Source organism: Oncorhynchus keta, chromosome 10, assembly GCF_023373465.1.
Source record: "Oncorhynchus keta strain PuntledgeMale-10-30-2019 chromosome 10, Oket_V2, whole genome shotgun sequence".
NCBI classification, from domain to species: domain Eukaryota; kingdom Metazoa; phylum Chordata; class Actinopteri; order Salmoniformes; family Salmonidae; genus Oncorhynchus; species Oncorhynchus keta.
In genome coordinates, this window is record NC_068430.1 from 61,396,458 (window position 1) to 61,422,036 (window position 25,579).

A 25,579-nucleotide genomic window follows, 5' to 3' on the forward strand; every position below is an offset into this window, starting at 1 on the left:
AAAAGTGTCTTTGGAACAAGATTATGCTAAAAGGTGATGACCGGTCTGCCATGTTGTGGCAGGCTCACTGTGGCCATGGCATGATCCTGCCTCCCCCGCAGTGGGCACAATGCAGCATTTAATGAGGTGTGACACATTTGCCCTTCGCTGCCAGCGGCACCAGTGCAGTGTCATCATGCCCCAATTCGTATCATCACTATGTTGTCCGCATAGGCAGGGTTGGTATGAATTCTGCTGTAGTAGGCTAGTGGAGTCATAGGAGTTGGGACCTGCTCCGAGAACCACACAGTGCCCATCGTGAGGAGAATCACTGATATGAGTAGCAGGGTTTGGGTCAGTTCAATTCGGGAGGGGAATTATTCCTCCTGATTATCCCATGACTTGACTGATATAAAATGGACTGACCCCAAACTGTGGATTTTTGGTAGCCACTCATATTTGATGTAATTGGCCAACTGTGATCATATATTTCTGTCTTTGTTTTCCTAGTGGCTCACGACACTCTGGCAGCCCCTTGGAACGTGGTCCTAAGACCTCCACCTCGGTTGACTCTTCCCAAGTCTACATCGTCTCCTCCGGCGGCATTGTGACAGGGGTGGGGCTTAATGCTGCCGTCCACACCCGCCAATCACCAGGCAAAGAGTATCTGATTGGCTGGAAGAAAGCCGAGGATGGCTCTCCAATGTTGGATCCGGGCAGGTCAAAAGACTACAGGTGAATAAATAAGCAGTGTTTTGTGGAGTTGTATTCTTACTTGGACATAAAACTTGCTCCTAGAGCACTGTCAATATGTTCTACAGCATCATAATAGTTGCCGGTGCCACACATCCTTTTTCTCCCTCCCACTGACAAATTTTCAGCCTCGACCGTTGAAATAAAGCCCGTCGTCCTATTTTAATAACAACGCCACAAGTTGGTACGCTTGTCAACTTTACTAGTACTATCCTGCTAACCTTTGGCCAGGTTGACCTCGCAAGCGAGGCTTCGACCCTCAAGGGTCTTTCTTGGTTAAGTTAACTGAACTGGAAAGAAAGATGGCGCGCTGACAAACTGTCTGCTTTGGTCCTGTTGAAAAGGTTGCAAGTCATGCTGCCATATTAACATACCCATTTTAGACAGGTTCTGAACAAAGGGGGACAGCCATATTAAAAGTAACCACTGATGACCTGAGGCTCTGACAGAATCCTCTTAACACATGTCCTATCTTATTAATAAGTAGGAGTTGAAGCAGAGTCCTCGAGTACGGTCTCTCATTTAGCTCGTGTAAAGTGTCCATCAGCTAGTGTGACCTTTTCTGTTCACAAAACAGCCTCCGTAGTGGGCATAGTGCCCCCAAAATATTTTTTTAGATGGAAGGGACTGCACATAGCTAAAACAAAACAAGTTTGGATTGCTGCATCTACACTACATGACCAAAATCATGGGCATTAATATGGAGTTGGTCCTCCCTTTGCTGCTATAACAGCCTCCACTCTTCTGGGAAGGCTTTCCACTAGATGTAGGAACATTGCTGCAGGGGACTTGCTTCCATTCAGCCACAGAGCATTAGTGAGGTTGGGCACTGATGTTGGGTGATTAGGCCTGGCTCGCAGTCAGCGTCCCAATTCATCCAAAAGGTGTTCGATGGGGTTGAGGTCAGGGCTCTGTGCAGGCCAGTCAAGTTCTTCCACACCGATCTTGACGAACCATTTCTTTATAGTCCTCGCTTTGTGCATGGGGGCGTTGTCATGCTGAAACAGGAAAGGGCCTTCCCCAAACTGTTGCCACATGTTGGAAGCACATAATCTCCAAGAATGTCATTGTATGTTGTAGAGTTAACGTATCCACTCACTGGAACTAAGGAGCCTAGCCCGAACCATGAAAAACACCAGTCAAAAGTTTGGACACACCTACTCATTTCAGGGTTTTTCTTTATTCTGGCTATTTTCTACATTGTAGAATGATAGTGAAGGCATCAAAACTATGAAATACACATATGGAATCATGTAGTAACCAAAAAAGTGTTGAACAAATCAAAATATATTTTACATTTGAGATTCTTCAAAGTAACCACCCTTTGCCTTGATGCCAGCTTTGCACACTGTTGGCATTCTCTTAACCAGCTTCATGAGGTACTTACCTGGAATGCATTTCAATTAACAGGTGTGCTTTGTTAAAAGTTGATTTGTGGTATTAACTCTAATGAACTTATCCTCCGCAGCAGAGGTAGCTCTGGGTCTTCCTTTCCTGTGCCGGTCCTCATTAGAGCCAGTTTCATCATAGCGCTTGATGGTTTTTGCGACTGCGCTTGAAGAATCTTTCAACGTTCTTGAAATGTTCCGTATTGACAGACCTTCATGTCTTAAAGTAATGATGGACTGTCATTTCTCTTAGCTTTTTTGGGCTGTTCTTGCCATAATATGGACTTGATCTTTTACCAAATAGGGCTATCTTCTGTATAGCACCCCTATCTTGTCACAAAACAACTGATTGTCTCAAACTTATTAAGAAGGAAATAAATTCCACTTCCGTTGGACTGCCAGATGGTGAAGCGCGAGTCATCACTCCAGAGAACACATTTCGGCGAGCTTTACACCACTCCAGCCGACGCTTGACATTGCGCATGGTGAAACCCTTTTATGAAGCTCCAGATGAACCGTTCTTGTGCTTCCAGAGGCAGTTTGGAGCTCAGTAGTGAGGGTTACAACCGAGGATAGACTTTTTTTTTTTTACTCGCTACGCACTTCAGCACTCGGCGGTATCGTTCTGTGAGCTTGTGTGGCCTACCACTTCGCGGCTAAGCCGTTGTGTCCCCTTGACGTTTCCACTTCACAATAACAGCACTTACAATTGACCGGGGCAGCTCCTAGCAGTGTCGAAATTTGACAAACTGACTTGTTGGAAAGGTGGCATCTTATGATGGTTCCAGGTTGAAAGTGACTGAGCTCTTCAGTAAAGCCAATTTACTGTCACTGTTTGTCTATGGAGATTGCATGGCTGTGTGCTCAAATTATATAAATCTGTCAGCAACGGGTGTCGCTGAAATAGCTGAATCCACTAACTTGAAGTGGTATCTACATATTTTTGTGTATATAGTGTAGGAGTAGCATTCATGGACATTCCTTTGCTGTTATATTATATCATGACATGACAGGTTTCATTGTAATTGTTATGGTTGGTGGAGGATAACAAGAGTAGAGGAGAATTTTTCATCCGCACTTCACATCACATTGGCCTTATTCCAAGGTAACTATGTAATTAGTTTGTACTAGGTATGCAAGAACAAGTAGTTAGTGTACTTACCCCTGTACAGAAACGTTTAACACAAAAGTAACAGGTTTATTACAGTCTGCTTTATAAGGCCAATGTTATTTGAGGTATGTTGAGGTATTTTCTTCCTAAGTAGCATAGCCATTTTGACAGCTATATGCTTGCATATCAGCCATGTACAACGTTTGTTTACATCTCAATGTACATTACCATTATTTCCCTCCTTTTTTTCACTTGGGGTTTTCTACATCAGTGGAGTGGAAGGCGTATTGTCTTTCCTACTAAAGACTCTAACACTGAGATCCAGGTACACTAGCTTTACGGAACCTTGTTTTGTTCAATAAACCTCTATGTACGCTTTATTTTACATTCCTCTATTTACATAGTATTTACTAAGAAATGACATTGTAAGATAGGGATTATATCATATTTACCTGTTTCTTTGAGATTCAAATCACCATTTGGTTGTGTGGAAGTCTCTTTTTAAGTTAAGTGTATCATTTCTTCATAAATATTGGGCAAAGCCCGGTTGAAATGGGGTGGTAAAATAAATCTACCCACTTTGTCACTCGCATGGTGTCTGTACACAACGCAACCTGTACCTTCCGTGACACCTCACCCCCACTCTGTGTTTTCCTGGAACTACTACTACTACTTCCTGGAACTACTTCCCAAACTAGATGCCCTCCAGTTGAAGAACTGTGATTGACTGGTTCCGAACAGCGTATTGTAAAAGATTACTCCCCCGTGTGTGTGTGTTGAGAGTCAACCGTCAATAACCCTTTAAAGTAGTTCTTGTAGTATCCTTCTTTCTTATGACCATGTTTATTATTTTGTCCTTCCCAAAGAGCTGTGTAATGTACTGCCTGGTCTTACCTCTGTTAGCTTTATGCTTCTATTTTTGGTCTTACTGTTTTTGCTCTTACTGTTCAGTCTCCCACACGTGTCACTGCCCCCTCCTTTACCTCACCTTTTGTGGGCAAATCACAAATTACCCCCTATTCCCCATGTAGTGCACTGCTTTTGACCAGGAATGGGGTGTTATTTTAGACACGTTCTTTGTTCAGGAGAGTCTGCCTTCCGCCTACCCTTTGTACAATTCACAAGAAACCTCAATTAAACTTAGAAGCTCGTCTCTAATGCAACTCTCTTACCTTTTGTTTTTGCCCCCCATCTACACCCTCTCCCTGCCTGTTTCTCATCCCGCTCTGTCATTCTTCCCTCGTTTCTCCCTACTCTCACTTTCTCTCTACTCTTACTCTCACTATATTCTCTACCTTACCATCTTTCTTCATTTATGCCTTTTTCTCTCTCAACCCTAACTCACTTTCTTTTCTCTCTTCCACCTCTTCGTTTCCCCCTCCCTCCCTCTCCTCCATTGCATCCCCCATCCTCCCCTGGGGAGCAGGCTGCGGGCCATGCTGGGTGCAGACGGCCAGCTCCAGCAGGTCCAGCCCAGCCTGAGCAGAGAGGCCTTCCTGAAGATGATGCTGCCCGACAGTCCCCCCGAGGATGGGGGTCGTGGCAAGGTGAGCCCCTGCTCCCTCGAGTTTTTCTCCACACTACTTGGTTCACTATCACTCCAGCTCTCTGGTTCATTCGTATACTCTCTGGGCTGTGTTCAGTGAAAAGGAAATGTTTGGAACGTTGCCGATAGACATGTAATACATAGAGCTGACATGATTCTCTAGTGTAGTGCTCCCCGTTTCTCCCCACTCTGACAATGAGTGTCTTGCTTTAATTTCCTTCCCTCCTTCAGTCGGCTCCTTCCTCCGCTTGACATAATCCATTCGGATTGCTTGTGATATTAAAAATCAAGGCCGGCACCGTTTTCAAATGAACTGAAATTAAAACCAAGGGTGGTTATAAGGCGCCAGACTCACGCTAAACCTTTTCCTAGCACAGATTCCCCCCGCTTATCAAAAGGTTAATTTAGACGTCTCCCGTTCAATGCCACCGGCCATGGCGACTAGCGTCGGGAGAAAAAGCCCACCACTTGATGCAAAGGCTCTTGGGTAATTAGAAGAAGAAAATGTGGCCAGGAAACAAGGGTGGAATGGGAAGGGGTTGACACAAATGGATTTGATCTGGGAGCTAGCAAGCTGTTCTTCAGACCTCTTTGTTCACTGATTTGAAAAATATATCACAGGAATGAAAGAAAATGGCTGCCAGCAACATAATAGTCTATAGTCTTGACATATCCTCCTGTAATAAATGGAAGATTTGTCTATCGTTATTTGAAGCCCTGCATTGATACCAACTACTATGCACAGGGAAGCTATTGTCAGATAATTGAGGGGAAATTATTGGCTCTCATTTATGGCACTGTGGTACACCGAAGTGACTGTTTTGCCAATTTTATGGAAGATTCAAGCTGTTTTTTTCCTAGTTTAGCACATACCAGTTGGCGCTTTAATCACTCCTTCCGTTGTGCAGCCCTCCGAGATGTAAAATGTCTCCAAATTTTCCATCACCCTTTTTCCCTCCCTCATTTTCTCTATCTCTTCCCACAGAGTCTGACTGGTCCTGGCGGCCTGCCCATGTCCCCGAGGAGGTCCCTGTACCGGACCCTGTCGGACGAGAGCCTATGCAGCAGCCACAGGAAAACCCTGTCCCTGGTCAGCTCCCGGAGCTCTCTACTGGACCAGGCCCTGCCCAACGATATCCTGTTCAGCACCGCCGCTGGGCCCTACCACAGCACCCTGCCACCTCGCATGAACCTCGGCCACAGCCATGGGGCGCCGCTACACAAGAGTGAGTGAGACTACGCCACCTAGCTGGCTAGCTAGCTAGGTCTTGTCGGTTGTGAGCATAGAATTCAATAGAACAGATGGGTACTAGATATTTTAATGTATCTCTATGGTTGTGAGGGAATAGGGTTGGTCAACCTTTCTCCTGGAGAACTACAGGATGTATACAACCTTTCTCCTGGAGAACTACAGGATGTATACAACCTTTCTCCTGGAGAACTACAGGATGTATACAACCTTTCTCCTGGAGAACTACAGGATGTATACAACCTTTCTCCTGGAGAACTACAGGATGTATACAACCTTTCTCCTGGAGAACTACAGGATGTATACAACCTTTCTCCTGGAGAACTACAGGATGTATACAACCTTTCTCCTGGAGAACTACAGGATGTATACAACCTTTCTCCAGGATGTATACAACCTTTCTCCTGGAGAACTACAGGATGTATACAACCTTTCTCCTGGAGAACTACAGGATGTATACAACCTTTCTCCTGGAGAACTACCAGATGTATACAACCTTTCTCCTGGAGAACTACAGGATGTATACAACCTTTCTCCTGGAGAACTACAGGATGTATATAACCTTTCTCCTGGAGAACTACAGGATGTATACAACCTTTCTCCTGGAGAACTACAGGATGTATACAACCTTTCTCCTGGAGAACTACAGGATGTATACACTTTTGTTCCAGTCCTGCTCTAACCCACCAGATTCAACTAATACCATTTTTACCTTAGAATCAGTGTTAAAGTACCAAAGTCTGCTTTACATTTATTATGTATTAGTGAAACCTTGGAGTACATTTCGTTGATTCGGACGTTCAATTAGGAATGGAAACACATGTTACGAAATCATTCATGTATCTGCCAAAGATGGAAGTCCCCTGAGGTGTAGTAACACGGCAAATGGTGCTGAGTGGAAAGCTGCCTTCACCTACACCTGAAACGTACTTAAAGGCCCACTGTGATATTTACAGCCAGTTTTATATATCTCCAGCCCCATTCCTCAGCTTTATAGTGAACAAAGTGGCGGGGCAGCCATTTTGATTTTCAAATTAAGGAGTGGGCCATAGAAATAAAAAATATCTAACTGTGAGCTCATTGTGGTCAATTAAATGCAAACGTTCTTGCCAGTCTGAAGCTGAACTTTACGAGACCCATCATAAAAGCTACAGCGTATGCCACTTTCAATTTCCCATCTGTCTTGTATTAGGTGAGAATTCATAGGTGTTAAATTGATGCAAACCCGATTTTAAAAAGCTTTGTCTTCTTTTTTTTTTACATAGTAAGGTATTGGATATTTTCCACTGGGAAAAACATCCCAGTGTGTTCTCATTGAGTAGGCACGATATTAACCCTTTCACTGTCGGGCCTCCTTGCTTTCTTTGTTGAAGCATTCTAACCACTGGTTGTATTTCACAATGAGAAAAAGGGGCTGCTAATCCAGTCCTTATGAAAGGAATACCCCTCCCCCACATTTGAGGGTGGAGGTGTGTATGAATATGTGGTTGCTGTGTCTTATTTAACTCTGTGGGGGGGGGCTCAGAAACCAAAATGTAAGGATCATGAATCTCCAGCTGTGTGCGAGATTAAGTTACCTGTGTGTGCGTGTGTGTTTTTATGCACACATTTGTGTGCCTAGTTTTGTGTGAATCTACGCCAAAGCTGACCCCTGTGGGCGTCCCCGAGATGCAGGTTAATTGTCTGTCTGGCGGGGGGAAGCTCCCCCTTCGTCTCCGTCCTCTAATCAGCTTTCAACAGCAGACTGTGACATTGGGTTTTTAAAAAAGTAACCGTGTTCTTGGCAGTTTTCCAAGCAGGATTGCAATTGTTTTGCATTTTTTCACATTTTGGGAGTGGGGACAGACTCGCAAATTGAACAGGGAGGATTGTATTTGCTTAAGGGGAGTTGCAGATGCCTGAAAAATGTCTGTTAAGGTGTGAGATATTTGTTACGCTTTGGTGGAAAGTGCCCATATTTCATTCGTTTAGAGTATCATCTCATTTAAACTGTATATTTGAAATGTATGTTTTTACTGAAACATAAAACCCCAAAATTACTTAATCTTAATCTGCAAGCAGGAGCAGGTGTTCCAAGTGGAGAATGGATGAGCACTGATGTCTCATTATCGGTAGACATGAGAGGGGGAGGGCGGGAGGAGAGGGAGGGGGGAGGGGTGGAGGGGGAGGGGAGGAGAGGGAGGGGGGGAGATGGGGAGGGTGGGAGGAGATGGGGAGGGTGGGAGGAGGGTGGGGGAGGGGAGGAGAGGAGGGAAAGAAAGAAAGGAGGGAGGGAGCACCAACTGTTCCCTTCACCCAAATCGGTGAGGCTGTCGCTCACTTATCTAAACCGAATTGTCTCATCTCTACAGATGAGCTGTGGTTCTCTGACAGCTCCCTGGCCGACCGCTGCAAAATGGCCGATGGCAGTCTGATGCCTCTCCCGGAAGCAGTGTCTGGCCTGGACTGGTCCCATCTTGTTGATGCCGCAAGGGCTTTTGAAGGTAATATAACGTCTAGATTCATCATACTCCCGCATGGCATTAAACAAAACTGTGTACTTATTCACTGTTTGACCTTTTGATGCTCCCAAAAGCTTACCCAGCTAACAATTAACATGGCCTAGAACAGTATGGAATGTTTTTTGTCAGGTACCCATTTGGTTGTGATGTAAAGGGGAATCTTCAGAAGGGGAATCTTCACATTTTGTTGGACCATTTTCATTCAAGCGAGATCTGTTTGAACAATGTTGAGAGGAAAACGTTATCTGTGTTGTAACTCAACATTCAAGGAACATCCCTATGGACGGACTTTCTTAAAGCTCTTAAAACCAGGACCAACAAAGGCTATGGGGATGTTAGACCTACCAGAAACAATGTTTCCTAAACCTACTAGAAATGCTCTGGGAACACAAAACTGTTAGCTAGGTGTAAGTGGTACCTGATTAACATTTGCTGCTACCAAGGTGTCGTGCTGTCAAATCTTTTGTCCCCAGTTCTCATCAGGCTTTCAGCGCGTTAACTGTTACCCTTTTGTTCACTCAATAGGACAATTCCTGACCTTTATTCAGTGTCTAAATTGTATTCAATGTTTTTTTTTCCCACTCTGGTCAATTTAGGTATCTAATTTGGCGTGAAATTCAATGTGTGAAAAGACCATTATAACATATATATATTTTCTTGTAATGTTCAGATGTGATTTCGTTGTCCGTCGTCCAATTAAAGCGACTGGACATTCATTCAAATTGATCCCCAATATCATCTTGACCCAGTCAAAATCTTCAGTCTCTCCCATTGTCTGTGTCTCCCTTGCACTCAGTCTGTCTATGGCGAGGTGCTAATTAGCAGGAAGTGGAAGGAGAGCGAGAGTATTTGGGGACTTGAGAAACTAAGCATTATCACAATGGAGCGCACAGCAAGGAACCATTTTGCCAAATTACTCAAACCCACTTTGCGCCGTAATTGCACCCCTTTCTTGCACACTTTCTCTGGCAATTATAGCTTCGCTACCTCGGTCAACTGTGTTCAGGGGAAGCTGGGAGTGTTTTTCTGGTAACCTGGAATGACTTGTTTTTAAAAGTAGCCTTTATTTCACTAGGCAAGTCCGTTAAAAACAAATTCTTATTTACAATGACGGCCTAAGAACAGTGGGTTAACTGCCATTTTCAGGGGGAGAATGACAGATTTTTTTACCTTGTCAGCTAGCAACCTTTTGGTTACTGGCCCAATGCTCTACCCACTAGGCTACCTGCCGCCCACTAGACTACCTGAGCTACAGAGTGATGTACTCACGATTTTGTATTTATTATAATTATTTAAAAAATTCTTCCTTCATGACCAACTGATGTTTATAGACTGGATAGGTTGGAACCGGTGACCACATTTCTTTCACCCTGCGCAATGAGGGTTCAGGCCGGGGACTCCATTGACTAGCATTGGGCTGCACAGGATTTGCATAGAAGTCAACAACAGAGAAAAGAGGGGGAACTAATTTGCTTAGAGAGTTGTGGGTGTGCTGACCCTGGCATTATTAGCCCGGGCTTGTTGTGTCATTTAGTTGGCTTGTTTAGTTTCGTGGTGCTCGCTGTGTGTTCTCAAGGCAGTGTTGCTAAGCACGCAGAAACTCTAGCATGCTAGCCCTCATTAGCATGCCGGGGGCAAAGGGCGTGGTGAGCATTAGTTGCAACTAGCGAGCATTATTTCTGTTTCTGTAGACCCACGCATACTAGAACAGGACAAATGCTTCACATTCACAGTCAAGAGTGCAGTGAAACAGCCACGAAATAGACATTCCTTTCTCCTTACGTGTCTCATTATTCAGTTGTGATTCATATTTATCGATGATAACTTAACCTCAAGATTTATCTTAGACCGTTTGTTTTCCATGTTGAACACTACAGAAAGAATGTCATGGGATGTTTTTCTTGTTCACAACTCAATATAGGCTAGTCTTTTTACTGAAGGAAAATTAATACCTGACTCTGTTATAGATCTCTCTTCTTTACTTTCTCCATTGCCCTCCTTTGTATTCTTTGTTTTCCACTATGGTAATCACTTCACCTGTGACTTACTTCAATCAGCGTTAAGCCAATGTTGAGACAGTCAACTAAAACAGAGAGTGGTTTGTTAAAAGGGAGAAAGAGGGATGTGTAATTATGGGTGAGATTTTCACAGCTTCAGTCTCTCTCTTGTCTCTCAGAAGCAACTTCAGTGAGACACGTATCTTTAGTGAGAACCACTTTCATCTCTTCCCTCTCTCGTTCTTACCTCTCACTCGCACTTCCCTTTTTCTCTTTCCCCTCTTCTCACTCCTTAGCGGGAACAATCTTAGAGAGAACAGCTCCCATCCCTTTCCCCTTCTCCCTCCTTTCGGTCCTCAAATACCACATCAGCGTCACCTCTCAACACCGTCCAGCTATTGAGAAGACAGACGCAAAGTGGGGGATGGTTGGTGCTGCCCTTTTGCTAGAAACTTAACCTCAATTTCCTCACTAAGATCCCCGGCTTTCTAAATTGATATGTGAGGCCGACTCAGACATCTGCGAGGCTATTCTGACTTGTCACAAGCTTAGTCTGTTTTTTTTCTTGTTTTCTTCCTTATCCAGAATAGTCCTATGCTCTTTATCTGGAAGGTAACAATAGTGTGCTGTGCCGTGTCGGTTACTAAGAAAGGGCCACGGCTTCCGGAGTTTCTCACCTCGGACTGCAACTTGTTCTAGCCCAGTGCCAACGCACTTGATTCGACTAACCACGTGCCGTTTGAGGTGTTGACGAGTTGAATCAATTGTGTTAGTGTTGCACAAGAACACAAATGTGCTGTCATGTGGGTCTTTACAGCTGGAGTTGAGAATCGCCGGCTTACAGTGCCTTCGGAAAGTGTTTAGACCCCTTGACTTTTTCCACATTTTGTTAGGTTACAGCCTTATTCTAAAATTGATTACATAGTTTTTTCCCTGCATCAATCTACACACAATACCCCATAATGACAAAGAAAAATCATTTTTGTTGTTGAAATTTCTGCATATTTATGCAAAAATAAATAAAACTGAAATAGGACGTTTACATAAGTATTCAGTCCCTTTGCCCCAGTCTAAGGTCCTGAGCGCTCTGGAGCAAGTTTTCTTCAAGCATCTCTGTACTTTGCTCTGTTCATCTTTGCCTCGATCCTGACTAACTCCCAGGCCCTGACGCTGAAAAACATTGCCACAGCATGATGCAGCCACCACCATGCTTCAACGTAGGGATGGTGCCAGGTTTCCTCCAGATATGACGTTAGGCATTCAGGCCAAAGAGTTCAATGGTTTCATCAGACCAGAGAATCTGAGAGTCCTTTAGGTGCCTTTTGGCAAACTCAAAGCTGGCTGTCATGTGCCTTTTACTGAGGAGTGGATTCTGTCTGGCCACTCTACCGTAAAGGCCTGGTTGGTGGAGGGCTTCCGAGATGGTTGTCCTTCTGGAAGGTTCTCCGATCTCCACAAAGGAACTCTGGATCTCTGTCAGAGTGACCATTGGGTTCTTGGTCACATCCCTGACCCAGGCTCTTCTCCCCAGATTGCTCAGTTTGGCCGGGTGGCCAGCTCTAGGAATAGTCTTGGTGGTTCCAAACGTCTTCCATTTTAAGAATGATGGAGGTCAGTTTGTTCTTGGGGACCTTCAATGCTGCAGAAATGTTTTGGTACCCTTCCCCAGATCTGTGCCTCGGCACAATTCTGTCTCGGAGCTCTACGGACAATTATTTTGACCTGATGGCTTGGTTTTTGCACCGACATGCACTATCAACTGTGGGACCTTTAGACATGCACTATCAACTGTGGGACCTTTATATAGAAAGGTGTGTGCCTTTCCAAATCATGTCCAATTAATTTAATTTACCACTCCAATATAGCCTTGTGGTTAGAGCTTTGGGCCAGTAACCGAAAGGTTGCAGGATCGAATCCATGAGCTGACACCTCCCCCGCACCTCTCTGATTCAGAGGGGTTGGGTTAAATGCAGAAGACACAACTGACTAGGTATCCCCCTTTCCCAATCAAGTTGTAGAAACATCTCAAGGATGATCAATGGAAACATGGTGCACCTGAGCTATGAGACTCGAAATTGAGCAAAGAGTCTAAATAGTTATGCAAATCAGTGTTTATATATTTGTAAAAACCTGTTTTCGCTTCACTGTTATAGTGTAGATTGCTTTAAAATCCATTTTAGAATAAGGCTGTAACGTAACAAAATGTGGGAAAAGTCAAGGGGTCTGAATACATTCCGAAGGCACCCACCGAGAGAGTGGATCCAATTGTTATATACAGTGCCGTGAAAATGTATTTGCCCCCTTTCTGATTTCCCTATTTCTGCATATCGTTGATACTGAATGTTATCACATCTTGAACCTTTATTTAATTTTTTATTTTATTTTTAAGATCTGATAACGTTCAGTATGAAAAAATATGCAAAAGTAGCGAAAATTAGAAAGGGGGAAAATAGTTTTGCACAGCATTGTCACGCCATAATTATTGCTTTTAGAATAGACACTGGCAAAGGTTTAGGGATGGTGGAGCTAACCATAGCACCTCAACAGGATCCATTCTGCTCTCCATCGCTCCCTATTAATCATGCTCTCCACCTCCATGGTTGCAAGAATGGACTGCTTAAAAGGGCTGTACCAAAATGTGCCTTTCCTTTAAACATTGCTTTTGGAGCATTTAAGTACTGCTGTAGCTTATTTGCACTGAAAGTGGACTAAACACCGTGTGGGTAGCTGAACTGTATCTGAGAGATGTGCTGTCTCCTCTCGTGTTTTCAGGTCTGGAGCTCGACAAGGATGCCAGTCGTCTGTGTGATAAAGACAGTCAGAAAGACTCACTAGGTGACATGACATTTTGCTCAACACAGCTCTCTACTCTTTTTTTAAAAATATATAAATGTTTTCCTCTCCACTGGAATTACTTAACTTTTACTACTACTCTAGTTAGTTACTGCCATTAGAGCTTCTTTCACCTTTACTGCCATTGGTGCTTTTGCTATTACCTCTAACTCCTACAATTTTATTTAGTATGAAGCCAAATCCAATTAGGGTTTCTATTAACATTTCTGTACTACCAGAGCTACTACTACAACAGCTAATGCTTCTGTCACACTACAGCAACTACCACTACCATTGTACTTCTACCACCACCACCTTCTACTACTAGCTGCCTAGTGCCTCTGCCTAGTGTTACCTCAACCACTTCTTCTAATTGTGATGTTTTCTCCTGCTTACTTTTGTTCCAGCCAAGCATTAAAACGCCTGACTAAACTGCTCTCCTCTTCTAATATGACATTTCTATGCAGTTATGGACGTTCTTAAAGTCGATATGTGTGTCATGGTATTTAAAGATGCACTATGCAGAAATCGCTCCGCCATTTCTTGGTTGCTAAAGTTCTAATAGTTTGCCTAATTTCAGTTTGTGACAAAACAAGCAAGTGTAGTGTACAGAATCAATGTACCATCTTCCATGAGCTGAAATAAAAGATCCCAGAAATGCTCCATATGCACAAAAGTTTCTCTCAAAATTTGTGCTAAAATTTGTTTATATCCCTGTTAGTGAGCATTTCTCCTTTGCCAAGATAATCCATCTGCCTGATAGGTGTGACATATCAAGAAACTTAACTGTGAATATTACACAGGTGCACCTGGTGCTGGGGGTCAATAAAATGCCACTCTAAAATGCCACAAGTTTTGAGGGAGCATGCAATTGGCATGCGGACTTCAGGAATGTACACCAGAGCTGTTGCCGGAGAATAGAATGTTCATTTCTGTACCATAAGCCGCATCCAATGTCGTTTTAGAGAATTTGGCAGTACGTCCAACCAGCCTCACAACCGCAGAGAATTTGTCTGGTGTCGTGTGGGCGAGCGGTTTACTGATATCAACGTTGTGAACAGAGTGCCCAATGGTGGCAGTGGGGCTATGGTATGGGCAGGCATAAGCTATGGACAACCAACACAATTGCATTTTATCAATGGCAAGTTGAATACACAGAGATACCGTGACAAGATCCTGAGGCCCATTGTCATGCCATTCATCCGCCGTCATCACCTCATGTTTCACCATGATAATGCACAGTCCCATGTCGCAAGGATCTGTACACAATTCCTGGATGCTGAAAATGTCCCGGTTCTTTCATGGCTTGCATACTCACCAGACATGTTTGGGATGCTCTGGATCGCATGTTCTAGTTCCCGACAATATCCAGCAACTTCGCACAGCTATTGAAGAAGAAGAGTGGGACAACATTCCACAGGCCACAATCAACAGCCTGATCAACTCTATGTGAAGGAAACTTCACGAGGCAAATGGTGGTCACACCAGATACTGACTGGTTTTCTAATCCACGCCCCTGCCTTTTTTTTTAAGGTGTCTGTGACCAACAGATGCATATCTCTATTCCCAGTGATGTGAAATCCATAGATTAGGACCTAATGATTTTTTTCAATTGATTAATTTCCTTATATGAAATGTAACTCAGTAAAATCTTTTGAAATTGTTGCATGTTGTGTTTTATATTTTTGTTCTGTGTATTTTCAGCTGTTTGAAGCTGGTGTACAAAAACAAAGTAAAAGTCGCAAAAAAAAACTCAAGAATGGCACGCATAGAAATAGAGCACATAGAACAGATCTACCGACCAAATGTTACATATTGCAGCTTTAATAGTATTGTTTGCGTGTGTTTCTTTAGCATCAGACCAGGGTTCACTCTGCTCCATGTTGGACGTGGAGCAGGCCCAGCAGGCCATGGAGCTGTCCCGTGAGCTGAGTCGGAGGGTGGCTGCGTCGGAGGCTGCCGCTCTGAAGGCAGGGTAGGTGTACTGTGCCTTTGGGTGGGGCAGACAGTTAAAGGAGCTTGACTTAGCAGAGAAGGGAATGTAGTTATTGAAGGTCTTACATATACGTATGTTTAACACTACTTACTGACTGAATGCACTGACAATAGCATGAATGCCGAAACTTTGTTCATCTTCCTCTAAAGGTGTGTGTGTGTTTTCACTCCGAGGTTGGTGTAATATGGGGAAATTGTGAACATTATGATAATGCCCTTATAGTGTAAGAGCTTTTTGAAAAGGCTGCCTAAAATGTCAGCCTGTTTTGGTGGGATGGAGTTTTGGTAAATTAGTTAATAGACCAATAAGAAAGGGGTCCAAACCTCTCTGTCCTCTCATAGACAGTCCTAGCAGTCTTTTCTTAAAAAATTGCTCTTTGCTAAGAAGCTATTTTTGTTTCTTTTTGACCCTTTTAATTGACAACAATCACAGTAAGGTGCTTACTTGTTAGTAAGGTGCTTACTTGTTAACCAGAAATTATTTGAAATGTAGATTATTCTTTTTTAACGTCTTCATTGGACCTTTTCAGATGAACTAATAACTACACCAATTTTCATAAATTTACCTTCACTCTGATTTTGATTGTGGACCCGCAACACTGTTCAGTTAAATATGTTTTAAGTCTGTGACCTGGTCACACCTGTAGTTTGCAAGTAAACAATGCCGGTGTTTGTCAGTTGTTAAGCTTCACGTCATAGAGTGGTCTGCTTTTGATGATGTATAAAAGCATATATCATCGCAGACGCGACGAAGAGGTCCCTTTCTAGAAGACTGCTCTTTAGACTTGCAAAACTTAAAGAAGCCGGTCTCTCTATCTCTATACAGGGATGGCTCTCCTGCTCTGCTCACGGGCAAAGTCCTCCAACTGGAAGAGATCCTCAGACAGCTTCAGTTCGACCTCAGGAAGGTAAAGTCAGCTCCCCGAAGCACATCATGTCCAGTGAACCACTTACCATATGTAACAATAATAACATGGTCATTTTTAGCAGGTTCATTTTATCCAAAGTAATGTGCAGCTAACACATGAATCAGCATACTACTATGATGTACTAGAATGATCTATACAATTTATCTGTTCTAAAATGTACACTTCTCTGTTGGTGTATTTTGTAAATCATACAACCTGGCAGGCAAAAAGGACGTTTTGTCAGCAACCAGAAAAAATGTCTTTATCGGACCTGATAAACGACCAGAATAGGATTGCTTTCCCATGATGTGTTGACGTCGTCATATAATATACATCTTTACCTGGTTGTAACAGAGAACAGTTGGTTGTAATCTGGTTATATGTCTTCTCATTCAGAAAACCAGTGTACAACCAGACAATTATGTCATAATGAAGATAAATGTTGTCCTCTGTGCCAGATGGTGATCATATGTAAAGCCAATGCCGTCATGCCAGGTTGCGTAATAACCTGTGTGTGTGTGTGTGTGTGTGTGTGTGTGTGTGTGTGTGTGTGTGTGTGTGTGTGTGTGTGTGTGTGTGTGTGTGTGTGTGTGTGTGTGTGTGTGTGTGTGTGTGTGTGTGTTCCCTCACCACAGGAGCAAGAGGACAAGGCCATGTTGCAGGAGCAGGTCCAGCACTTGCGTCAGGACAACATGCGTCTGCACGAGGAGAGCCAAACGGCAGCCGCTCAGCTCAGGAGGTTCAGTGAATGGTTCCTACACTCGGTCGACAACAAGAAGCCCTGAGGAAAAAAGGAAGACAAAAAACACTGACACATACACACACTGACACACTGCAACATGGCCGTTAACTCCACATTACCTGAGCCAGTGGCATGTCAAGAGGGACGATGTCTGCAGTGATTCAAAGTGAATAGCCGTCGCATGAGAACGAGGAGTTGCGAGTTAGCGTGCTAATGCTAGTAGCGTTGTTTTAAAATCAAAACAACAACATGAATTAGTGTAAATATACCAAGGGGCCAGGGGGAGGGTAAAGGGATACATTTATAGAAGGTTTAGATAAAGGGGAGGAAGGGAAGAATGTATCAGACCTCATGTTTTTGGCTATTTGCTTATAGGAAGGAACATGTGAATTTAAAACAAATGAATGTAACTTATGTGAAAACTATATTCTTTTGCCGAATAAGGCAAATGTAAAATGTGTCAGCTCCCTCAGTAAACAACAATGAAAAGAAGTTCACCCAAATAAACTGACTCAACTTTACCTTGACTTTTAATGTATTATAAAACAACCGAAATAACTAAGGTGTTATAAGGTTCTTGTATAAAAAAAAAGCTAATCTTTAGTACATTTTGTAGAGTACTCCACTGTTTTCAACAAAAAATAATAGAAATTGTCCTAGCAATAAATATGGTGATAGTCACAAAACTGTTATTAATGGTTAGCACTGATTGTGGTGTTGTCGAGATTGCGGTTGTATTGGATTTCTTGGAAGTGTTTATTTTTGCAGGAACAAAAATGTGCCTGACTTTAACCAGTGGTGTATGGATACTGTAGTCTTTTCTGTTGTTGTAGTACCTCGTCCTTTTCCAACCCCACGCCTTGTCAACTACTCTCACTAATGATGTCTACCATGATATTATGACCTTTTTATTTTTGCCACAGAGAAAAGTATTCTTATGCAGTTGACCCCGAACACTTGCAGGTACACAAGGTACCGCCAAGTGTATGAATTATGTATTTTCAATGCCAAAATGTGTTTGATGGTCTTTGTACAGTACTTCAGAGAAAGTGTCTTGTATTTAACTCTTATTTAAATTTACCCTCCAAATTGTTTATTTTAATATTGAGTATTTTGTTCTTTTCTGCACTAAAAAAGATGAATGGCTCCTTATTGGCAATATCTGTATAGTTGGCAAGAGATAAGATATAAATACTATATACATATAAAGGGTTATTTCTGGGAAGTCCAACGTTTGGATGCTGCTAGAAGACAGCCTGTTGTTTTGTATGCCTTTCTTTCTTTGTAAGGTGTTTTGTTAACGATGGGACAAAAGGTTTGCTTTTTTAATAAATGTAGGATGTTGGAAAAACAATGGACTCGACAGTGTCATTTAATTCCAGCCGACAACGTTTGTGAGTATCAAGGTATTTTTTTTGTAAGGTTCAGTGCTGTTTTGCAGACAGAAAATGTCTTAAAGAGACAGCCCATAGTATGTCCCTGATGAACTGGTTAGTTGACATTCTTGACAAAATAATCAGTGCCACAGTGTTTGATAAGTGCCATGCAGTCATTTGTCGTCTTGAATTATGGGTAACACTTGTACAGGGATCACATATTAGGCACAATTGGGAATCTGCATAGTAGCAGATGTGCCTTTTTTATAGGTCAGGCCATTATTCAAAACGTCTCTCTAAAGGATCTAGCAAAAGGGATGCCTGGCTGGCTGGAAGCAGGTGTTCTCGACTGTAGCACACTGTCATCATATCTTATTAGACCCAGATGGCCCACCAGTGTCCATAAGCATCACCCATATGAACCTTTTGAATAATTCATGGTTTGGTAGAAATATCATTATATTCCTTTCGAAATAGAATTTTCAGATCTGGATCCTGGAGCCATGTGGAACTAATAAAAAATAATTAAAAAAAATATATATATATACACTGCTCAAAAAAATAAAGGGAACACTAAAATAACACATCCTACATCTGAATGAATGAAATATTCTTATTAAATACTTTTTTCTTTACATAGTTGAATGTGCCAACAACAAAATCACACAAATTATCAATGGAAATCAAATTTATCAACACATGGAGATCTGGATTTGGAGTCACACTCAAAATTAAAGTGGAAAACCACACTACAGGCTGATCCAACTTTGATGTAATGTCCTTAAAACAAGTCAAAATTAGGCTCAATAGAGTGTGTGGCCTCCACGTGCCTGTATGACCTCCCTACAACACCTGGGCATGCTCCTGATGAGGTGGCGGATGGTCTCCTGAGGGATCTCCTCCCAGACCTGGACTAAAGCATTCCCCAACTCCTGGACAGTCTGTGGTGCAACGTGGTGTTGGTGGATGGAGCGAGACATGATGTCCCAGATGTGCTCAATTGGATTCAGATCTGGGGAACGGGTGGGCCAGTCCATAGCATCAATGCCTCTTGCAGGAACTGCTGACACTCCAGCCACATGAGGTCTACCATTGTCTTGCATTAGGAGGAACCCAGGGCCAACTGAACCAGCATATGGTCTCACAAGGGGTCTGAGGATCTCATCTCGGTACCTAATGGCAGTCAGGCTACCTCTGGCGAGCACATGGAGGGCTGTGCGGCCCCCCGAAGAAATGCCACCCCACACCATGACTGACCCACCGCCAAACCGGTCCTGCTGGAGGATGTTGCAGGCAGCAGAACGTTCTCCACTGCGTCTCCAGACTGTCACATGCTCAGTGTGAACCTGCTTTCATCTGTGAAGAGCACAGGGCAACAGTGGCGAATTTGCCAATCTTGGTGTTCAATGGCAAATGCCAAATGTCCTGCACTGTGTTGGGCTGTAAGCACAACCCCCGCCTGTGGACGTCGGGCCCTCATGGAGTCTGTTTCTGACCGTTTGAGCAGACACATGCACATTTGTAGCCTGCTGGAGGTCATTTTGCAGGGCTCTGGCAGTGCTCCTCCTTGCACAAAGGCGGAGGTAGCGGTCCTGCTGCTGGGTTGTTGCCCTTCTACGGCCTCCACGTCTCCTGATGTACTGGCCTGTCTCCTGGTAGCGCCTCCATGCTCTGGACACTACGCTGACAGACACAGCAAACCTTCTTGCCACAGCTCGCATTGATGTGGCATCCTGGATGAGCTGCACTACCTGAGCCACTTGTGTGGGTTGTAGACTCCGTCTCATGTTACCACTAGAGTGAAAGCACCGCCAGCATTCAAAAGTGACCAAAACATCAGCCAGGAAGCATAGGAACTGAGAAGTGGTCTGTGGTCCCCACCTGTGGAACCACTCCTTTATTGGGGGTGTCTTGCTAATTGCCTATAATTTCTACCTGTTGTCTATTCCATTTGCACAACAGCATGTGAAATGTATTATCAATCAGTGTTGCTTCCAGTTTGATTTCACAGAAGTGTGATTGACTTGGAGTTACATTGTGTTGTTTAAGTGTTCCCTTTATTTTTTTGAGCAGTGTATATATACATACACACACACTACTGTTCAAAAATTTGGGGTCACTTAGAAGTGTACTTGTTTTTGAAAGAAAAACACTTTTTGTCCATTATTAAAATAACATCTCATTGATCAGAAATACAGTGTAGACATTGGTAATGTTGTAAATTACTATTGTAGCTGGAAATGGCTGATTTGTAATGGAATCTCTACATAGGTGTACAAAGGCCCATTATCAGCAACCATCACTCCTGTGCACGTTGTGTTAGCTAATCCAAGTTTATCATTTTAAAAGGCTAGTAGAAAACCATTTTGCAATTATGTTAGAACAGCTGAAAACTGTTGTTCCAATTAAATAAGTAATAAAACTGTCCTTCTTTCGACTAGTTGAGTATCTGGAGCATCAGCATTCATGTGTTTGATTACAGGGTCAAAATGACCAGAAACAAAGTACTTTCTTCTGAAATTCGTCTGGACATCTGCCGATTCCAGCTACAATAGTCATTTACAACAATAACAATGTCTACACTGTATTTCTGAACAATTGTATATTTTAATGAACAAAAAAAATGTTTTCTTTCAAAAACAAGGACATTTCTAAGTGGCCCCGAACTTTTGAATGGTTGTGTATATTTGCCAAGAAATGATGGTACTGTAAAGTATTTGGCTCAGAGGTATCTTTTACCGGAGTAGGCCTACTAGCTCTTATGGCAAGGTGGCACAAGTGAAATTTTGCTCCGAGTGCAAATATATGTCAGCCTTTCCTCTTGTACTGTAGAATTCACACAATATTAATCCCACTATAATTGTTTTTATTCCTTTTCGGTTAGACTTCACATATTGGAATGTTTTGTGTGTTGAGAAATGCGAGCATAGAATTTTCCTAAAACCCCACACAACCAAACTAGTAAACCAGTCTCTTATGAAAACCTCAAATACATTTTGAAAACAAGTCCTAGATTTGGTCGACACCAGTTTAACTCTCAAGTCCAACTAAGAAGGCAACATACTCGCATTGTGTTCAACAGATGAGCCATTATGTATGGCAGATGGAGAACATTCCCATCCCTTAGGGACAATAGCCTGTGGTTTGGTGGGAAAGTCTGTACAGTTGTCAGCCCAGCCTGACTACAACAGTAGGCTTTATGTCCCAGATGGCTCTCCTGCAGCCTCCAGTCACCCAATTTAGGTCCCATTACCTCACCTCTCTCCATATGGTTTCACCGCAGATGTAAAAAAGTGGAGGAACCGAGAGAGACACACACCCACTCGCACATGCAATTGGGAGCAGGCATGGACGTCATTGAGGTCCAGGAGGAGTAGCAAGGTTAGGTTGGATATGAAGAAGAGAGTTTTAAAAAAAAATGGGGGCCCGAGAGAAACAGAAAGGAGAGGAGGAGAGACATTGAGGAGAAGAGAGATGTAACAGGAGAGGCATCCTGCAAGTAGGGGAAGACAAATGGGCCAAGAAAATAGTTCAAAGTTAAGTTTTTTTTTAAGATGAATGGAAGAGAAAAGGGAGAAGTTGGATGGATGGAGTGCTGAATATTAAATGGAGTGCCATTGTCGCCCCCTTTACTCTAGCTCATGTTTCACCTTCCATTTCAAAACCCCAGCGTTCTCCTCACTGGAGCCGACCAGAGTATTTTCATTATTGATTAAGCACTTTGGTGGTTGCGTGGGGAACGTATGGAGCACCTGCCGCATGACGAAGTGCTGTTAGGATGAGAGCGCCGACCCGAGGAATCTGACACGAAATGAGAAGACACTGCATCCCGTCACTCCCAATGACTTAATGGAACAACACTTTACAAAGATGCTTGCAAAGCACAAGGCATGCTAAATCCCGAACAGAAGCGTGCAAACGAAGGGATAAAGAAAGCTACACAATGTTGTGTAGTGCCGGAGTTTGTCATGGAGAGGGATCTATAACTCATAGATTGGATGACCTGGTTTCACACAAAAAAATGCTGTGAGAGTGGGGAAAAAAAGATCAATGCATTGGCGTTTTTCACTGTGTTCTACACACACAATGGAAAGCAGGGAGTGTAGAGAAAGATCAGAGACCTCTATGGCTCGGGGTGAAGCTGCAAATTGCACAATGTTTTCAGCAGTGGTGCCCTGAAGGTTTGCGCTTTCTAGGCCAGAGTGTAATTCTCAACAGTGAGCCTTAGGTCAAAATGAGAACATTTTACAAAAATAATAATGGGAATGCAATGGTAATTTGGAGTATATTGTTGTGTATGTGACCGACCATGTATAGAAGCTTCACCTAAGCATCATTCGGCCTCCGTCTTTTCTCTTCACTGCGTAGTCATTTCAAATAAGTTGGAACATTGTTTCTGCCCCAAACTAATCAAGGGCTTGATGATAAGTTGAGTAGTTGGAACAGTTAAAATGGGGTCTTTCAAATAATAGTCTTTCAAATGAAATATTTACGCATAAGCTGTAGAAGTTCAAATGTACAGTGCAACGTGTATGTTTATGGGAAGAAACTAAAGTGAGCTAGAGGTCACCATTAGTTTCACTTCAGTATGCCCCCTTTTCTTTTCATCAATTCTATATGTAAATGAAGCAATCAATAAAGCGTTGTAATAAACAGTCATTAAGCGTTAGATAGTAACCGTAGTAGTAGTGGTTGGTGAACAGTACAGTATGTATGCGTGTGGTGAGTGGTGTGCATGCTTGTAAGGATGATTTACATCCTAAAAAAAAACTCTTTCAGGAAAGAGTTAGTTAATTAGTGAAGGATTTTGCATGTTGTTTCAGATTTTTTGCCTCTGGATCTCATAATTACAACATTATTTAAAGTTTTTTAAAAAGTAGAATTTATTTATTGGAACATATAGGCCTATAGCGCTTTTAGTTACAGAAAGATACATACAGTTTGGGAGTCCATAAGCACAGACGAAGGATATCAGGGATCTGGAAAGATTCTGTATGGAGGTCTAATATCCCTCCCAATGTGTTCTAATATCCCTCTCAATGTGGTCTAATATCCCTCCCAATGTGGTCTAATATCCCTCCCAATGTGTTCTAATATCCCTCCCAATGTGGTCTAATATCCCTCCCAATGTGTTCTAATATCCCTCCCAATGTGTTCTAATATCCCTCCCAATGTGTTCTAATATCCCTCCCAATGTGTTCTAATATCCCTCCCAATGTGTTCTAATATCCCTCCCAATGTGTTCTAATATCCCTCCCAATGTGTTCTAATATCCCTCCCAATGTGTTCTAATATCCCTCCCAATGTGTTCTAATATCCCTCCCAATGTGTTCTAATATCCCTCCCAATGTGTTCTAATATCCCTCCCAATGTGTTCTAATATCCCTCCCAATGTGTTCTAATATCCCAATGTGTTCTCCCTCCCAATGTGTTCTAATATCCCTCCCAATGTGTTCTAATATCCCTCCCAATGTGTTCTAATATCCCTCCCAATGTGTTCTAATATCCCTCCCAATGTGTTCTAATATCCCTCCCAATGTGTTCTAATATCCCTCCCAATGTGTTCTAATATCCCTCCCAATGTGTTCTAATATCCCTCCCAATGTGTTCTAATATCCCTCCCAATGTGTTCTAATATCCCTCCCAATGTGTTCTAATATCCTCCCAATGTGTTCTAATATCCCTCCCAATGTGTTCTAATATCCCTCCCAATGTGTTCTAATATCCCTCCCAATGTGTTCTAATATCCCTCCCAATGTGTGTTCTAATATCCCTCCCAATGTGTTCTAATATCCCTCCCAATGTGTTCTAATATCCCTCCCAATGTGTTCTAATATCCCCTCCCAATGTGTTCTAATATCCCTCCCAATGTGTTCTAATATCCCTCCCAATGTGTTCTAATATCCCTCCCAATGTGTTCTAATATCCCTCCAATGTGTTCTAATATCCCTCCCAATGTGTTCTAATATCCCTCCCAATGTGTTCTAATATCCCTCCCAATGTGTTCTAATATCCCTCCCAATGTGTTCTAATATCCTCCCAATGTGTTCTAATATCCCTCCCAATGTGTTCTAATATCCCCCCCCTCCCAATGTGGTCTAATATCCCTCCCAATGTGTTCTAATATCCCTCCCAATGTGTTCTAATATCCCCCCTAATATCTCAATGTGGTCTAATATCCCTCCCAATGTGGTCTAATATCCCTCCCAATGTGTTCTAATATCCCCCCCCCCTCCCAATGTGTTCTAATATCCCTCCCAATCTAATATCCCTCCCAATGTGTTCTAATATCCCTCCCAATGTGTTCTAATATCCCTCCCAATGTGGTCTAATATCCCTCCCAATGTGTTCTAATATCCCTCCCAATGTGTTCTAATATCCCTCCCAATGTGGTCTAATATCCCTCCCAATGTGTTCTAATATCCCTCCCAATGTGTTCTAATATCCCTCCCAATGTGTTCTAATATCCCTCCCAATGTGTTCTAATATCCCTCCCAATGTGTTCTAATATCCCTCCCAATGTGTTCTAATATCCCTCCCAATGTGTTCTAATATCCCTCCCAATGTGGTCTAATATCCCTCCCAATGTGGTCTAATACCCCCCTCAATGTGTTCTAATATCCCTCCCAATGTGTTCTAATATCCCTCCCAATTTGTTCTCCAATCTCATAAAACATTTTAGAAAAAGCCTCAGTGTTATTATCCTTGCAAGGTGAGCATGCTGCAGTATTGATAATAGGGGATCCAATCATTTTGACCCAATCTTTTTGAGATTTGTTTTATTACTTGTTACAAAATCAATTTCTCCGAGCAATTGTATTAGTATATAATAATAGATTTTTTACATTTTTAGCTCAGTATTTGTATTATTTATTTTATACAGTCTTTTTTTTGCTCATCTTTATCAAGGGTGCCAATACTTCCGGACCCCACTGTCTTTCAGTACATTAAATGCAGACTCAGCGTTATGAAGTAGATGCAGAAAGTTAACAGCATAGTAGGTCAATTTCCACAACAACTGAGAGCGTTGAAGCGCAAGGCTCTACTTCTCCGGCTGTTTGGAACAGCGTGAAGTGAACCCGTGCACATGCACAGATGCTGTGTGAGAGCATGGTCTTGCATCTCGCTCATCGCAATATCTGCGGTGCCGCTCGTGGCAGCGTCATTTCGCAGAGTCTCCATTTAAGTCAGCGTTTCCTAAT

The 25,579-nt window shown here is 42.7% G+C and overlaps 1 protein-coding gene across 4 annotated transcripts in view; it reads left to right on the forward strand.

Annotated features, from left to right (window-relative positions):
• Nucleotides 1-18,355, forward strand: part of LOC118389126 (signal-induced proliferation-associated 1-like protein 2) — a 101,887-nt gene extending 83,532 nt beyond the window's left edge. For 2 of the 4 annotated variants that reach the window (XM_052527430.1, XM_052527431.1), the window contains exons 15-23: nucleotides 490-714; nucleotides 3,503-3,556; nucleotides 4,658-4,778; nucleotides 5,763-6,003; nucleotides 8,378-8,509; nucleotides 13,297-13,359; nucleotides 15,211-15,331; nucleotides 16,178-16,259; nucleotides 16,895-18,355. In XM_052527430.1, the coding sequence (XP_052383390.1) occupies nucleotides 490-714; nucleotides 3,503-3,556; nucleotides 4,658-4,778; nucleotides 5,763-6,003; nucleotides 8,378-8,509; nucleotides 13,297-13,359; nucleotides 15,211-15,331; nucleotides 16,178-16,259; nucleotides 16,895-17,044 (1,189 nt within the window). In that variant the 3' untranslated portion in view covers nucleotides 17,045-18,355. The remainder of the gene's footprint in view (nucleotides 1-489; nucleotides 715-3,502; nucleotides 3,557-4,657; nucleotides 4,779-5,762; nucleotides 6,004-8,377; nucleotides 8,510-13,296; nucleotides 13,360-15,210; nucleotides 15,332-16,177; nucleotides 16,260-16,894) is intronic. The other 2 variants (XM_052527433.1, XM_052527432.1) reach the window with 2 other exon arrangements.
• Nucleotides 18,356-25,579: the final 7,224 nt, after the last annotated feature.